Here is a 16,986-nt window from a genome sequence, read left to right on the forward strand (position 1 = left end):
AGTCGCCAGATACAAAAAAGGGACAGTCCTCCTCCTGCAACTGTAATAGATGTGCTGAAGGGGGGACTTCAGCAGGTGTGGCCTGCATGACAGGTAGAGCGGCCAGGTGTGCAGTCTTCTGCTTGAAGGGCATTTGGAGAAGATTTGAAAGCAACCCCTGTTGCAGCGGCTGTCCAGACCAGGTCTGGCTTAACAGATAAAGAACCCAAAGTAAGGAGGCCCTGGGAGTCATCCATCCACACTTAGCACCTGGACAGCAGACAGACTGAGCAAGGCACACAGCTCACGGGCTCACCGCCTTCCAGGCTATGGTGAGACGTAGTGCATTTCTATTTGCATTTCAGCAATGTGTCTAAATTTGCATCTATATAGATATAAACTAGCTTATAAACATTTTGTGCAAATCTGGGTCCTCTTTTGTCCTCTTCTTTGGAGATGTGTTTCCTCCTTTTTGGTGACACATCTCCTTTTCGGCCACCCTAATGACAAGCTACACCTGCTGAAATTCTGACTTCTACACAATTATTAAAGAAAACAGAGGAGCATCTGCCCATCCTACAGGGAGGCAAAGGCCACCTTACAGGGAGCAAAGGAGTTAAAGAGCCCTTTGCCAGTGTCTCTGTTTGCAGGGCAGTGAATCAATGGATCAAGTCAGCCCATCTGACGGCCTACCCGCTGTTTGCTCAGCACACCTGTTAAAAACTAGTTGGGACAGCACCGTCCAGGAAGTTGTGGATGGGGCAGGTGTCACCACACAAAATCCAGGCGGCAGCCCCATTAAAACCACATTTGGTACCCCCATTTCGGACGCCTTAAAAAAGACATTAAGAAATTTAGAGCAGATTCTGAGGATGAAGAAAGATGAGAGAGGATGTGAAACTGACGAAACATCTGAGAAGCATTTGAAGGAATTGGGTAAACTCAGTGTAGAGGAAAGAAGATTAAGGGAATAGAGGATAACCACCTTCAAATGTTTAATAGGCTGTGGTAAAGGATCGAGAGTTTCACTTGCAGAAAGGTTAATCTAGGGGCCAAATTAGATGTGAAGGTGGCAAACCTGTGGGTTTAAAGCTGGGTGTGCCACAGAAATATAGAAACTGGGGTCCTGATTTTATCAGCAAAGGGAACCCATTGGTGAGTACCCCACCCTCACATCTGCTACTGTCCTCTCTGCACCCCTTTTCCCAGTTATTTCCCTTCTCCCTTTCCAGCTCTACTTCCAGTATTGGAGCAAAGCAAAGGAAAAAGAGTCATATGAATATAAGAGGAGCTGAATCAGTCCAAAGGCCTGTCTAGTCCAGCGTTCTGTTCCCTCAGTGCAGTGGTGGCTGGCGGCTCCGATGTCAGTGGGGCGGTGACAATCAGAACCAGTCAGAACTCTGAATGAGCTCTGCAAGGTGTGGAGCACCTCCACTGTCTCAATGGCCAGCTAGATGTTTCTGGGAAGCCCACAAGCAGGACATGAGCACAATGGCCCCCTCCTGCTCATGTTCCCCAGCAACATGTATTCACAGGCACACTGCCTCTGATCCTGGAGGTAATAGATGGCCATTGTCACTGGAAGCCATTCGGTGCTAGCTCCAGGTTTTGAGGTCCCTTGGGCAAGACACTCTCCACAGGCCCCTCCCTCAGTGAGTCTACCTTCTCCCCACCATAATAGGAGGGTTGGAAGGGGTCTACAAGGCCATCGAGTCCAACCCCCTGCTCAGGGCAGGAATCTAAGTCAAGGTATCCTTGCCAGATGGCTGTCCAGCCTCACCTTGAATGCCTCCAGTGTGGGAGAGCCCACCACCTCCCCAGGTAATTGGTTCCATTGTCATATTGCTCTAAAAGTCAGGAAGTTTTTCCTGATGTTCAGCTGGAATCTGGCTTCCTGTCACTTGAGCCCATTATTCCGTGGTTCATTCATCCACTTTGGGATGATCAAAATGAGATCCTGGCCATCCTCTCTGTGACAACCTTTCGAGGACTTGAAGAGTGCTATCATATATCCCCTCAGTCTTCTCTTCTCAAGGCTAAACATGCCCAGTTCTTTCAGTCTCTCTTCATAGGGCTTTGTTTCCAGTCCCCTGATCATCTTCGTTGCCCTCCTCTGAACCCTCTCCAGCTTGTCTGCATCCCTCTTAAAGTGCGGTGCCCAGAACTGGACACAGTACTCCAGATGAGGCCTAACCAGTGCTGAGTAGAGGGGAACTACTACTTCCCGGGATTTGCAAGCTATGCTTCTATTAATGCAGCCCAAAAGAGCATTTGCCTTTTTTGCAGCCACATCACATTGTTGGCTCATATTCAGCTTGTGATCTACAACATTATCACCAGCTGCCCTTGTTCCTCATCCTCTTTCTCCCCAGTGCCACCACTTGCTTGCTGGACAGGCAGGGAGCCAGGGGGCAAGTAGGCCATGGCACCTCCTGCTCCTCCTTCTCACCACCAGCATTGTCTGGGCCAGTGTGAGAGGCAAGTGAACAAGCAGATTTGTTTGTTTGTTTATTTCTATACTGCCCAATAGCCGAAGCTCTCTGGCCGGTTCACAAGAATTAAATCCAAAGAGCACACAATAAAACAATGCAAAATATATAAAACATTAAAACCACAGTATAACAATACAACCAGAATAAAACCAGAATAAAACGTAGCAACAGTGCAGGGATTTAAAATGCAGATTTAAAACAGCAAAGCTAAATGTCTAAAGAGCTAAAATGCTAAAATGCCTGGGAAAATAAAAAGGTCTTCACCTGGCGCTGAAAGGAATACAATGTAGGCACCAGGCGAACCTCACTAGGGAGCTCATTCCACAGCCGGGTTGCCACAGCAGAAAAGGCCCTCCTCCTAGTAGCCACTCGCCTCACTTCCTTTGGCAGGGGCTCATGGAAAAGGGCCGCTCAGGATGATCTTAAGGTCTGGGCAGGCACATATGGGAGGAGGCGATTGTTCAGATAACCTGGACCCAAGCCATTAAGGGCTTTGAATGTTAATACCAGCACTTTGAATCAGGTCTGGAAATGGACTGGTAGTCATTGCAGCTGGAAAAGTACTGGCGTAATATGAGCTCGCAGGCCAGTCCCTGTTAACAACCTTGCTGCCCTATTTTGGACCAGCTGAAGTTTCCGGACCGTTTTCAAAGGCAGCCCCATGTATAACACATTGCAGGGTCCACCTGATGCAGCTGGTTGCAATGGTGAAGAGGAAGAGCAAGTCCTGGGGGCTTTTGTCAGTGGGCCCCTGCTGGGGTGTGGGCCATTGGCAGGAGCCCGACCATGCCTACCCTTGATGCTGGTCATGACAGCCATCCTCCATTAATTTGTCTCCTTCCCTTTTAAAGCTGTCCAAGTTGATCACCATCACTACATTTTGTGGTAGTGAGTTCCATAGTTTAACCGTGCGCTGTGTGAGGAAGTCCTTTTGTCTGTCCTGCATCTTCCACCATTCAGAGTCATGGGTCGACTGCAGGTTCTAGTATTATGGAATAGGGAGGAAAATGTCTCCCTATCCACTTTCTCCACACTATGCATAATTTTATACCCTTTTGTCTTGTCCTCTGTTGGGAAGAGAAGGTACAGGGAGGTACGCCGTGGAAGGTGAAAGATCCAGAACCCCTCACTGCATAACTGCCCAGAGAGCTTTGGCTATTGGGTGGTGTAGAAATGAAAATGATGATGAGTGGCTGTCCAGACCAGGTCTGGTTTAACAGATAAAGACCCCTAAGTAAGGAGAGCCTGGGAGTTTGTGATTATCATGGGAAATCTCAGTGTAAACACACAGGGCTGCCTCTATCATCATGTCTAGTTCAGCTCTAGCCTCAGTTAAATGTCTTTAGGGTGAAATATTCATATTAGGAAGAGCGTTGTCAAATTGCCTCTCCAAGGAGGTGTGTTCGGGACGAGTTCCAAAGTAAGATTCTGCAGCCTTGTCAGTGTGGGAATGTGTAGAGAATGGAGACTGGCAATCGTTGATACGTTGATCTTTTGATGCGTAAAATAACTGTCTCTCAAATCACTGACCTGGTTCCCACGACACAATGAGCCACAGCGCATGCCGGGTGACCTTTTTAATATACAACCCTCGATAGGGTTGAGGTGTGCTGCCTGAACCCAACCATCGGGGGTTATGCGAGGGTTAAACAACCGTGCCATTACCTTTGGTTCATTGTTCTGAAGGAAGGTCCTTGCTAGTTGGTTGGCCTGTCAGCCCTGGTGCCTAGCAGCTAGCGGAACATGTTCCATGTGCATTGGTGGAGGCTAAAAAAACTCCAGGGTTTTGAATGTAGCTGGCAAAGTAGATAAAAAATTGGGTGTGCTGCTAGTTTCTTAAACTAGTGTTGTTCATCTGGACATCAGCATCGCTGGCTGGGGAATGCTGGGAGTTGTAGGACTTTTTTTCTGTCTGACATGTGTAGGATTGTGACCTTAGTGGCTTAGCTAGCTCCATTTTTATCTCACCTCTTCCCAAAGGCTCAAGTCAGAGTAGGAAACACAAAGAGGTTAAACTAAAGTCACCTCATGCCTCCTTAACCCCAGCTGTTGAATGCCTGCCCAAAGAGGAAGGGTGTTTTGTCTTGTTTTGTTTTACAGTTCTTCCAGAAAGTATTTTTGGGCTGACAGACTTCAGTGGTTCTCTAGGGGAAGAGAGTTTCCACAGTTATGGAGCGGCCACCGTGAACAGAATATCCTCTCCAACATCGCGAAGCTGCTGCCCGCCCAGTTTTGGCTTGTTGACGTAAGTTCTAGCTGTGGGCCAAAAACTACTTACCGTGCTTTGCGCGACAATTCAGGTTGTGAGTGGGTGATGGCTTAGTGCCAGGGAAAAGGCATCCTGGGAAACAACACCAGAGTTGTTTTGGCACCTGTGCCCTACAACTTTGATCTGCAACTGGATGAATGCCAAGCTTCATGCCTCACCTGAAGAGCAAAATACAGCTCCCTCCCTTTGGACGCTGCTGCATGCAGTCGCTTTCCTGACCGCTGGATCACCCCTGACCTAAGCTGCAATCAGTGGTTTCTGGCTTTGCTACAGGAGGAGCCTGACCTGCAAATGGAGGAGGGAGCCAGACACTGGCAGGGGAGCGTCCCACGTCTCCACCACGAGTCAGCAGCTCTAATTAATCTGGGGGAAACTCTGAAATTAGAGGTCTCCAGGCTGCGTCTGGTCAGTGCCGCTCGCTGCTTTGGGGTCAAGGGCGGATCTCCTGCAGATGCACGGCTAAATTCAGAAACTGCTGGGTATTGGCTTTCATCTAGACCCAAGGTTTAGAATATTGCAGTATTACAGTGACACAGCAGTGCTCAGCATATTGTGTTTTCACTTAGATTACTGCAGCTGTGAATGGTTGTTGTGCTGATTTTGGACACATGTAAACAGTGGAGGCTGGTGGCTCCGATGTCAGTGGGGCAGTGAATCTGCTCCGGGTTTCAGTCAGAACCAGTACCTTGGCCAGCTCCTTTGGAGTTCTGACTGGTTCTGACTGAAACCTGGAGCAGATTCACCGCCCCACTGACATCAGAGCCACCAGACTCCATTGCATGTAAGCCAGCCTTCCACAACCTGGTGCCCTCCAGATGTTTCAGACTGCAACTCCCATCAGGCCATGCTGGCTGGGAATGATGGGAGCTGATGTTCAACACTTCTGGAGGACACCAGGTTGCAGAAGGCTGGCTTAAGCTGAAGGTGGTACCACTTATATTTCACGGTCAAAGAGCACTGCTGTTTACCATTTGTTGCTTCATGTCTGGGTCCATGGCTGAATCTGCCCATCACGATTTTGTGCATCTGACAGAGTGGGTTCTAGGTCTGGAAGGTACCTGCCACAATTACAGTGCCTGTTATACACGTTTACCTTGACGGTAAGTGTCGTCGTATTCAATGGGGCTCACGCCCACGTAACTGTGCTTACCACAAGAGTCTTTGTCATCTTGGCAGGCAGGCTGCCCAAAATATACCTTGGCTACTGTGACCAATTTCCTCCCTGAAACATAAAGCCACAGGGAAGTGTTGGGCTCATCCCAGGTTATATTCTCGGTCTGCATGTAGAGCAATTCCTCAGCCGGATTGATTTGGCTGCTACCCAGCGCGAACGGACGGTGTGTCCCCTAGAACAGGGGTGGGCAGAAGGTAGATCTCCAGGTGTTTCAAACTTGAGTTCCCAAACCCTCGTCAGCAAGGCCAATGGTCAGGAATACTGGGAGTTGAAGTCCAAAACATCTGGAGTCTACTTTCTGCCCACCCCCTGCCCTAAAACATGGCCAGTACTCCTCAGCAATGCATAGACATTTTGTGGCTGATGCACAGGAACATAAGAAGAGCCCTGCTGGATCAGACCAAGGGTCCATCTAGTCCAGCATTATGTTCACACAGTGGCCAACCAGCTGTCGGCCAGGAACCCACAAGCAGGGCATGAGTGCAACAGCACCCTCCCACCCATGTTCCCCAACAACTGGTATATGTAGGCTCACTGCCTCTGGTACTGGAGGTAGCACATAGCCATCAGGACCAGTGGCCACTGAAAGCCTTCTCCTATTGCAAACCATGGAAACCCACAAGCAGGAGAGTCTCACAGCTCAAGCATGCCGGGAAGATTCACATAAATAACCCTGGATGTGTCACCACCGGCTCTGGATTACTTAGCAGTCAAGAAAATGAACTCTGCACATGCTCAGGAAGACACACTTCAGTTGCATTGCAGCCATTGAGAGAGAGAGAGAAAAGAGGATTAGATTTTTTAAAAGTTGGAGGGGTGAATCCTGGCTTAAATTAACCTCTGCCTTTGAAGAGGCAACAAAAGAACAACTTTCGCTCCCGCAAACCGCGGTTGATATATTCATGAAGCTAGATCTCACCGAGTTAGCAAAGCCGCAGCTACAGGCAGGTCGCAGTCGGACTCGGAGAGAGAAACATTCCTGAGTTCCTCGCCCCCTCTAGTGGAGATTTGCCGCTACTGCACGCGAGACAACTCTAGCTCCGCCCCCGAAGCTTTTTTTTTTCTTTGCCACCGTATCAGTCTTCTTCCCCCGCCCAGCTCCTCCCTGATTGGGCGACACGGATGTCTGTATCAGGTAAGATGGCGGCTGCATGGGTCGGGGTGGGCTCTTTTCCCGGGGGCAGTTGAGCTTCCAGGCGATTCCTGGGCGGGGGCCTTGGAAGCATCTCAGCAACACCCTCCTTGCAGGTTTGAGGTTAGCAGGACTCCCAGAGTTGTCTTATTGCCTTCTCCAATTTGGCGCCCTCCAGATGTGTTGGACTACAACTCCCATAATCCCCAGCCAGCATAGCTTGTAGTGCAACACATCTGGAGGGCGCCAAGTTGGAGAAGGCGGGATGTACCCCTCAGTCAGCCTTCCCCAACCTGACTACAGCTCCTGTCAGCCCCAGCCAGCATGGCCAGTGGCCAGGGCTGATGGGAACTGCTGGGCAAGGCGGTGGTGGGCAGAAGGTGGATCTGGATCTACTGGGATGGTTTGCAATAGGAGAAGGCTTTCAATGGCCACTAGGCCTGATGGCTCTGTGCTACCTCCAGTACCAGAGGCAGTGAGCCTCTGTACACCAGTGGCTGGGGAACATGGGTGGGAGGGTGCTGTTGCACTCATGCCCTGCTTGTGGGTTCCTGGCCGACAGCTGGTTGGCCACTGTGTGAACAGAATGCTGGACTAGATGGACCTGGTCTGATCCAGCAGGGCCCTGCTTATATTCTTACGTAGATCAGCAAGGGCTTTCTGACTCCGGGCTGTTAGTGGCAGCGAAATGCCCCCACCTAGATGACACTGCTCAAATGAAGAAAACTTGTTATAATCAGGCACGGGTTTTTGTGTGGAAGGACCGTCAGGTCTGTGCTGTTCTCATAATCAGGACAAATTCCCAGGCTTGGAATCCTTTCGTTCTAAACATACGTGTTTTGCACCAGGCTCTGACTGGTGGGTTTCGGGATTCTAGTAAAAAGTAGAGTTGTGTGCAAATAGCCTCTCAAAACTCTCGAGCCTATTTGTGGGCAGAGAAATTGGGGGGACAATTTCTCCCAATTTCTCCTAGGGAAGGAAAAATTCTCCAACAGATTTCATAGATAGGACTCATAATTGGCAGGGGTTGTAGCACAGCTTCTTCGTTTTGTTCCTAAGGGTGTGTGCTTTTTTCTGCTGCCACTATAAGTGTTGAGGCTTCCACTTTTCTGCATCATTCTCAGAGCATTTTATAATTAATTTGGTGGTGTTTTTGGCCTTACCTAGTCACTGTGATGTGGTGAAGGGTGCTGTGTGCGTGTGTTTTCTTTCTATTACACATTTCCCAGTTGCTCTTGCAGCCTCTCGGGCTGCCTGTGCTTCCTGATCTGAAAAAAGCCCTATGTCTTCCCCTGGGGTTTAATTGAAGTGTGGGAAGCTGAGGAGGCCACAGGGTGCCACAGAGATGATTGTACGATGAAAGAAAGGACACTCACACATCCCTTGCCACCTCCTAAGTAAGGTAAGCACAAGAACCCTGAACCCAACCCATGAGAATTCTTCACCGCTGAATTTCTTTTCGAAAGCAATTTCTTTTCTATCAAATTGAACAAGAATGGCCAAAAAAAATATGGGAGAAATTTTCGGCACAGCACTAGTAAAGGGCAAAGACCTCCCAAGCCTGAAGTCTGCCCACTCCTGTCTTATATCATCAAGATTATTTATCCATCTAATTCAGTATTGTCTATTCCCCTGTTTCCCAACTTGGTGCACTCTGGTTGTGTTGGACTACAACTCCCATCATGCCCAGCAAGCATGGCCATCTTGACCAGGAATGATGGGAGTTGCAATCCAATACACTTGGAAGGTTGGGGAAAGCTGATCTACTCTGAGGGAGCTCTCCAAACCCTCGGCTTTTCTCATCACCTGTTACCTGATCCTTTTAACCAGATCGAACCTGGGGGCTGCATGCAAAGTGTGTGCTCCCTGACTGAGTTATGGCCCCTTTTCTAAATGTCAGTTTGAACCTAATATTTGACGTAGTTTCCCCTTCTTGCCCTTGCCCTCTAAGGCTCTTTTTAACTATACAATGGATAGGACCTAGAGCCTTCTGCATGCAAAACACATGCTCTACCACTGAGCTCCTGTTGCTGATCACTGACTGCCCCATTCCCCAGTATGCTGTATCAATTGATGCTGCAGTTGCTTTTCTTCCACTGATTTCAACACCGGACCACAGTAGTGGTAGTAGTAAAAGCTGAAGTTGGTCTCAGCCTTGATTGCCCTAAGGTGTATCAAATGTTTGAAACAGACCTCAGCTCCTGCAGGAAGTAAAGTGGCAGGCGCTGCATGGTGTCCTGATGGCATGCCTGCGCATTGACACGCATCTGAATCGGAGATTTGATGTCTCTGCTTCCCGCCATGCAAATATTTGATTTTTAGGAGCTCTGGACAGAGAGAGAATAATTTACACTCACTGTTTTCGCGCGGCATCTGCCCTGACAAGGAAAGATAATGTAACAATGTTTGGCCAGGGGCAGGGAGTAGCAATCCGTGATTTCCCCTGCAAAATAGAGAAAGCTCCAGGGTGTGTGTGGGGCGGGGAGCAGTTCAGTGGGTAAAGCTTTTTCTGGAGTTGTCGCCTTTTTGAACAGCTCTGCTCCCCTTCTTTTAACAGACGGTTGCCTAGTGTGACACCATCCGTTGCTTGTTAGCCATGGATGGCGGCCCACTGGGCACTGGACACCCTCTTGTTTTGCTGTCTGCCTGGAAACCTGCTCCTAGCAAACACTCTCATATGGCCGGGGGACTATTTGGGTGTGTGGGTGGCACGTTGCACTGTCTGGCTTTATCGGCAGCTTGAGGCGCAGAAATTAAGCAGCCAGTGGTCTTTTTTCTGGCACGGAGAGAAAGGCAGGATGAAGTTCCACTTGCAATGCATCTCTAGAACCAAGTGTCTCATCTGCTGCACTGACTGCAGCTCTCCAGGCTGTCAGGCAGGGGTCTTCCCCAGTTTTACCTGGAGGTGTCAGGAATTGAATCCGGTACCTTTTGCACGCCAACCATGTTCTCTACCACTGATTATGGCTCTTTGACAAATGCTGCTGCTTCCAGGGCAGTATAGGAGACCGAGGGCAGGATCCAGCGCTGCTGGCCTGCTTACGCTATTGGCATACTACTAGAGGTTGTTTACGCTACTGGTACATCATAGCGTAAGTGGACCAGCAGTGCCGGATACTGCCCTGAGCCTGCTGTGAAAATTAGAACTGCAAAGTGTTTCGCCGTATGAGAGGCATCTGGGTGAAACGTGCTCACGGCTACCCATGTCTGGGGTTTACCCTAATATCCCTCTAAACCCCACATTGGAAGGTGGGGGGAGCTGTGCATTCTCAGGTAGGTGGACGAGGACTGGAGTTTCTCTTCCACTTGGCCAAGGTGCCCTGAAGTTGCCCAGAGTAAGACACTGTGGGGGTGTTTGAAAATCACAGGGGTAAAGGAAGCCATTGTGGCTTCTTTGCCCTCCCCAGATTGTGGCGTGCGCACGACTGTGACATGCATAACTACTCGTGATGCCTCATGGGTTGCCACGTTGTCTGAACCTGGCACGGTGTGCAGTGAGGGTCGCTTCTTACCAATGCCAGAACCCCTGCTACAAGTCATGGGTTGTGTTGTGGGTAAGACGCCACCCCTGGTGTGCGCCGCACTAGTTTGGTTGACACAGCAACCCGCACAGTATCGCAGGTCATTAGGTTGTGCACGTGGCACATGCTGGGGTGGGGGAAGAAGCCACAATGGCCTCTTTTACCCCCATGATTGCCCGAACCCAGTCAGTCAGATAACTTGAACAGTTATTAATATTCTGCTTCCTCTGTCACTGGCTAGGCCTTATATGCTTAGAAATGTTGCTTTCTCACATCGTGTGTGTGCGTGTTTGTTTCAGACCATAATAAAGAACTGTCATCCTTGTTCCAGGAGCTGAAATGCTTTTTGCAGCTGTTACGCAGGAGAGTGGCTTCCGCGGCCCATGTCCTGCCCTCCGCAGCTGTTGTGCACAGTTATAGGGTTCTCACAAGATAGGACCCCCAAGAGGGGGCAAGCATGGACTCATCACCAGGACACCACAAGGATGGCTCCTGCTGCTCCCACCACATGGCAGTTCCAAGTGTTCACCAGACTCTGGATGAGATGGATTTTGAGAGAGGTATGGAAGCACGGGGGATTGGCTCTGTTGGGAGTCTGTAGAGGGGACAAGGATACTCTCTTTAGCTTAGTGCCTCTCTTCCCCTCCTCCCTATATCTTTATTCTACCTGGAGGTAAAAGCAACCATGTAAGCTACTAGTCATCACTGTACCTTGATGCAGTGAGTTCCATAAGTTACTTATGCATTGTATCAACATAGCAGACACTCTTGTGGCCCCTTGAAAATGAGAGAGAGAGAGAGAGAGAAGGGTGGCAGAAAGAAAGAGAAAAAGGATGGCAGAAAGAAAGAGAAAAAGGATGGCTGAAAGAGCAAGAGAAAAAGGATGGCTGAAAGAGCAAGAGAAAAAGGATGGCTGAAAGAGCAAGAGAAAAAGAGAAAGGGGGATGGCAGAAAGAGAGAGAAAGGGGGGTGGCAGAAAGAGAGGGAAAGAGGGTGAAAGGCTTTGGTCCTGCCTACTGCTGACTCAGCCTTGCCCTCCATTGACATGCTGACCTGGACAAATTACCCATGAGGGAATGTAGCCCTCAACAGAAACTGCCCTACACCCACGGAGTGTTCAGTCTGCATACTGGGGGCCTCCAGGGCATCATCTGGCAAGAGTCATTCTTGGGGTGGGGGGCAGGGAGAGAGAAAAGGAGGAATGCGTGTTTTAAGATGGTGCAGTGGCCATCTGCATTTGCACTAATCATGTTTAAAAAAAAATAAATCCTGTCCCATTTATCACGGGCACCTTTCTAGATGATTAAAGGTTAATCTCACCGATTAAATGTTGTAGCTCTTTTACGGCGCTGTTCCCCACCGTGAGGCCTTGGAATGGGGTTGATCAGAAACTGAAACATTAAAGAATGGTTTGTTTTGTCTAGGGATTTGGTGTGCTGCTCTGAACGGAGATCTTGAGCGGGTCAAAAGACAGGTCCTGAACCACGGCAGTCCCAATGAGCAGGACCCCTTTGGATACACAGCTTTGGTAAGTTTATCCAGGAACAAAGGTTTTCAGAAGGACTCCAGGGGTTTGCCGCTAGCATCTGCTTGACCAAATCTGACCAGTGTGGAGACAACCCAGCGTCCCACCAACCCAAGTGCCTGCACTTGCCGCCTCTTGCGGGGGGGAGGCGCTGGGTGTACAGCTCCAGTCTGAAGCATCACGTCTCCTGTCGTGCAGCACTACGCCAGCCGCCACGGGCATTACGACGTCTGCCGTTTCCTCCTGGAGAGCGGAGCCGCCTGTGACGCCCGGACCCATGGTGGGGCCACCCCCCTCCACCGCGCGGCTTACTGTGGCCACATAGATGTAGCCCAGCTGCTCTTGGCTCACGGAGCTGACCCGGCGGCCGTGGACGACGACGGGAGCACCTGCCTGCACAAGGTCTGGCTTGCGGAACGGCTCCTCCACCTCCTCTCCCGCTCCCATGCGAGCAGGTCGTTGTCGGAATGGTGGCCTCGGCCCTTGGGGTCGCGTGGCTTCGCCTGCGGGGAGGGGAGATCGCATTTCTAAGGCGCTCGCTGCAGGGCTGTCTTTTTATTCTGTCGTTTTAATCTATTATATTTTATATTGTATTTTCTGTTTTTTGGGGCGGTGTAAGAATGAAATAAATAAATAAGGCAGTTGGTGGGAAGAGCGCATTGCATTTAGGTTAGAAGCTGGCTGCGTTTTGCCAAGCCGAATTTATACACTTAGCTAAATTTTGGGTCCATACAACAAATATGGATCAAGATGGACAATGAAAAAGAGGCCCACAGCGCTGGGTATGTGCTCTGAGCCCTCTCTTTAATGCGGGGTGGGCAGCTTGCAATCCTCCAGGTGTTTGGGGCTACCGGCTCAGTGGCGGAGACCACTCTTTCGGTGCAGGAGGTCCCAAGCTAAGGGCCCGGCATCTCCACAGAAGGCTGGGAAAGACTCCTGTCTGAAGCCCCTGAGAGCCGTTGCTGCCGGTCAGTGCAGACTGGCCTTCCCCAAGCTGGTGCCCTCCAGATGTTTTGGCCTTCAACTCCCATCAGCCCCAGCCCACATGGCCAGTGCTCGGGAATGCTGGGAGTCGTAGACCAAACCATCTGGAAGGCGATGTGTGTGTGTGAGGGGGTGGGAGTAGCAGCAGAGGGGAGGTAAAGAAACAGGCTTAATGTCTGCCTTACAATTCCAAATTTGTTGTGGGTTTTCCTTATTGGTGGCAATAAGATGCCATTATTTCCCTTGTCGTAAGAGGCCATTTCCCTGGCTTGTTCACTCTTCTTTGGCCCCTCCCCTCCCATGAGGCCTGTTCCATGAGTCTGAGTGGGGCCCAAGGGCCTGTGCTGAGGACCTTTCCCTCTATTCCTCCAGGCCGCAGAGAACGGGCACCAGGAGCTCTGCCAACTCTTGCTGGAGCATAACTTAGACCTGAGGCATGTGCGGGACAAGAACCTCAGGCGCGCCGGAGACTTGGTTCCTGACAAGAACGAAGGCTTGAGGAGGAAGCTTTTGGACTGAGTGACTTGTTCATCGATGTCCACAGAGGACTCCCTGTCCTCCCCCATCTCCCTCCTAGCATGTTCTAGTATTACAAAGAAGCAACTGAACCAAATTCCCTTTTGACCCCTAGCTGTGTTGTAGAGGATATAATTGGCTAAGAACATCCTTCAGGTGCTCTCCCTGGCCTAGTTTTAGGAGCCATGGATGGGAGAGGGGCATTGGCGTGTCTTTGGGTGGGTAGGAATCATGCTAGAATCATGGTTGCTGCCCAAAAGGACCTAGTAGAGTTACAAGGGACCATTCCCTTCCCCAAAAGTGGCCAAATGGGCTGGCTCTGACTGGGAGGTGGCACCGTTTCGGAAGGAGTCGATAGCCCCTCTTGGAATCAGGGCTGTATTAAAGTGTTTGGTGCCCTTTGATTGGAGCCATCAGCATTCTGTTGTGTTGCTTCCCTGCCCACCCTGCAGCCCCTGTCATGGTCTCCTCCGTCTCTCCCCCTTTAGACTTTCCCCTGGTGATCCTTTAGCATCGTTACCTTAATAATTGTTACTATTATAACTTGGGCTGCAGCATTTATACTTAATCAGCTAACAACGTCTTGATTGGCTAAAAAGGTTCCCTGGATTAATCATGCAGCAGAATTTTTAAAAGTGTAAATTATTTTTAATACAACAATGTGTAAAAACGTTTGGTAGCAAGGGCCCTTTGGAAAGAGGCATTCCCTCCTGTGTCTGGGAGAAGCCAGAATGCCTCTTCTAAGAGGATGCCTTCTGTGACACATGCACGCCAACATAAAAACACAAATATACTTTTATTTTCTTTAGAAGTGTTCTTTGCAAATGCAACTTATGCCAATGTAATTGTTTAGTTTACTAAATCCAAGACTTAAAGCAAGTTTTAAATGGGTGACATCTCTAATCTTAACATGCATGTGAAGCAAGTAATACGAAACAAATAGAAGGAATGTTTTGCTATCCAAACAATGGATTCCAATAATGCATTTTGAATTTTAAAATACATTGGAAGACACTCTGTCCTCTTGAATTCTTTCCAGATGAGTTAGGGCTTGTTTATACAGTCTCCAGACCCCAGACAGTGAAGTTTGCCCTGTTGGACTGTATCAGCCTTGCATTTAAGGACTATCCAGGTCACCATAGGCAACAAGGAATTCTATGGAAATGAATGCATGGAATTCCACAGAGACAAGTGAGTGGGCTGGCAAAGGAGGGTTAGAATGCTCCATTCCTCCCTCTGCACCCAGCATAGAAATCAAGCAGGCTGCTAGAGGAGGGACGTGCCGCTCTCCATCCCTCCTCTGCCAACCCTTAGTAGGCTAGTAAAAAAATGGCAGGCTAATTACTTTGAGGGCAATCGGGCAATGTCAGGCAGCTGCTGTGTGCAGCATATTTTGAGCACCCTTAAGGGCAATGTAGGCTGGTGGCTCCGATGTCAGTGGGGTACTGAACCCGTTCCGGGTTTCAGTCAGAACCAGTTAGAACTCTAAAGGAGCTATCCAAGGTGCTGTTGAATGGGACTGGTGCAGCAGGGCGTGTGCACGCACACACTGATCTCACCTTTCCCCTGCAAGCTGTTTGTCCACTGAAAATCACTCTTTCCCCAGTTGCTCCCCCTCCCCCAGCTGAAAAGATACGTGGATCCAGTATCTTTCTCCTGTGGGTTAAAAAGCACCTGGGGGCGGGGGGATGCTGATAGGAAAACGGCATGTGGGGAAAGGGTTGAGCACGCCCTGCCTTGCTGCTCTAAATTTGGACACATGCACACACAGCTGCATTAAAGTAAAATAAGAACCATTGTGAGGTGTTTTGTCTCCTGTGCCAAGTCTAATTTGGCTGTCAAGAACCTTTTTCAGCACAAGGGTTGACTTGTGATGTGGAAAGGGTTGGGGGGGGGGGGCTGCATTCCAGTGGTGTGTGTGTGCAGAGGCCAAGTGGATGGAGTCAACAAATATGACTCTTTACCTATATTAAGTAGATCGTACCTGCTGGGCATCACCTTCACCTCCCCCCATTGCATGTCTACTCAGAAGTAAGCCCCACTGAATTGAATTGAACATGCACCCAGGGGAGGGTACAGAGGGTTGCGTGAACAGCATCCCTAGGTACTGAGTAGAGTCATCACAAGATGGAAATTGGAGTGTCCTGGGAGAGCATACACGTTTACTTGCTAGTTTCTGCGTGCTTCCAGTTTTATTCTCCGAATTTGTGTCCATTCATCTTACCGAGAGGATGAACCATGTGCTGTACAGAAACTGGAAACTGGAGGAGGGCATAACTGGCCAGCGACGGCATCTATCACATTAGTGCGTTGCAGCAGGTGACTGGGCCCTCGTTGGTATAGCTGATACTGCGCTCTCCTGTAACAGTATACTGTTTATTGAGCGGAGCGATCTTAGTGCAGTGTGGGCCGTGGGGATAAGCAAAGGGGAGCCTTGCGTCAGTCCTTTTCCCCCTGTCCTTTTCCCCCAAACCTTTGAAGGATAAAGAGCTGCTAGGTTTTGAACCCGCCACCTCCGCCCCCCCGCCCAGGCTCAGCTGCCTCTTTTCCAAAGCTGCCAGTTCACACCCTTCCTGAGGCTGAATGGTGCCATCTCTCTGTCACCTTGAGTGCTTTGGTGGGTAGGAAATGGAGTCGCATCACCCCAGGATTGAATATCATCCTATCTAGGGGCTATTTCCATCCTGCTCGTCCCGTACCTGTAATATGAACTTTTCAGCAGCCCTAGTGACACAGTATCCAGGCTTTCAAAACCTTGTAACCCTGTCCCTTCCCTACTGGAACCATGTTATACTGGCCTTTGACAGCCGAAGTGGGGCTGGATGGGGCTAGAGGTGCATTCATCCGGGTTCGTTTCCCCTCCGTACACCTTTCCTATCCATCAACGCAGAAGGATCAGGCAGTAACAGGCTCAGCAGAAGCTGTGCTGTCCTCGGAAACCAGGAGCGACATTCTGGGATCACAGATCTCCCTGTTCCATCTTTTTCTTCCTCTCCTTTTTTCAGGGGACTGCTCCCAAACTCTCCGGTGTCAGCTGATGCCGGAGGAAACCCTGTGTGGCTCCACCACGAAGACTGTGGTTACACTGGGCTTATAATGCTTCGTATTTACGCCACACTTTAGAGTGTTTGAAGGTCTTTCCATGCATTATTGCAGGCGTGGGGAACCTCAACCCTGGGGGACAAATCTGGCAATCGGGGGTCACTCAGAAGGCCATGCCCCTTCTGGCCACATCCCTGTTCCCCTGAGCACTGATTACTTGGGGGTTTCCCAGCTTTTGTGCAGTTTTTCCTTATTCAAACAAGTTGAAAGGCCTCTTTGAAGGCGCAGTGACTGGCAGGGAGAGCTTGATGCTACAATATGCCGGTATGTTTCGTATTTTTGCCTTCAGCCC

General features: G+C 49.8%; 1 protein-coding gene across 6 annotated transcripts; it reads left to right on the forward strand.

The window, feature by feature from the left end:
* The first annotated feature begins 7,013 nt into the window (after nucleotides 1-7,013).
* Nucleotides 7,014-15,389, forward strand: ANKRD39 (ankyrin repeat domain 39). 6 transcript variants are annotated; one of them, XM_084804124.1, is made up of 6 exons: nucleotides 7,019-7,049; nucleotides 8,276-8,448; nucleotides 10,899-11,127; nucleotides 11,992-12,095; nucleotides 12,291-12,494; nucleotides 13,449-15,389. In XM_084804124.1, exons 3-6 carry the CDS (start codon nucleotides 11,025-11,027, stop codon nucleotides 13,593-13,595), a joined length of 558 nt encoding a protein of 185 aa, XP_084660250.1. In that variant the 5' UTR covers nucleotides 7,019-7,049; nucleotides 8,276-8,448; nucleotides 10,899-11,024; the 3' UTR covers nucleotides 13,596-15,389. The 6 variants fall into 6 exon arrangements, with proteins under 6 accessions (XP_084660247.1, XP_084660250.1, XP_084660249.1 ...); XM_084804123.1 differs by having other exon boundaries at nucleotides 7,026-7,049; nucleotides 8,356-8,448; XM_084804122.1 differs by having other exon boundaries at nucleotides 7,048-7,169; nucleotides 8,356-8,448.
* Nucleotides 15,390-16,986: the final 1,597 nt, after the last annotated feature.

This window comes from Heloderma suspectum, chromosome 6, assembly GCF_057233095.1.
Source record: "Heloderma suspectum isolate Gila_16-S chromosome 6, 16-S_ref, whole genome shotgun sequence".
In the NCBI taxonomy this organism is placed as follows: domain Eukaryota; kingdom Metazoa; phylum Chordata; class Lepidosauria; order Squamata; family Helodermatidae; genus Heloderma; species Heloderma suspectum.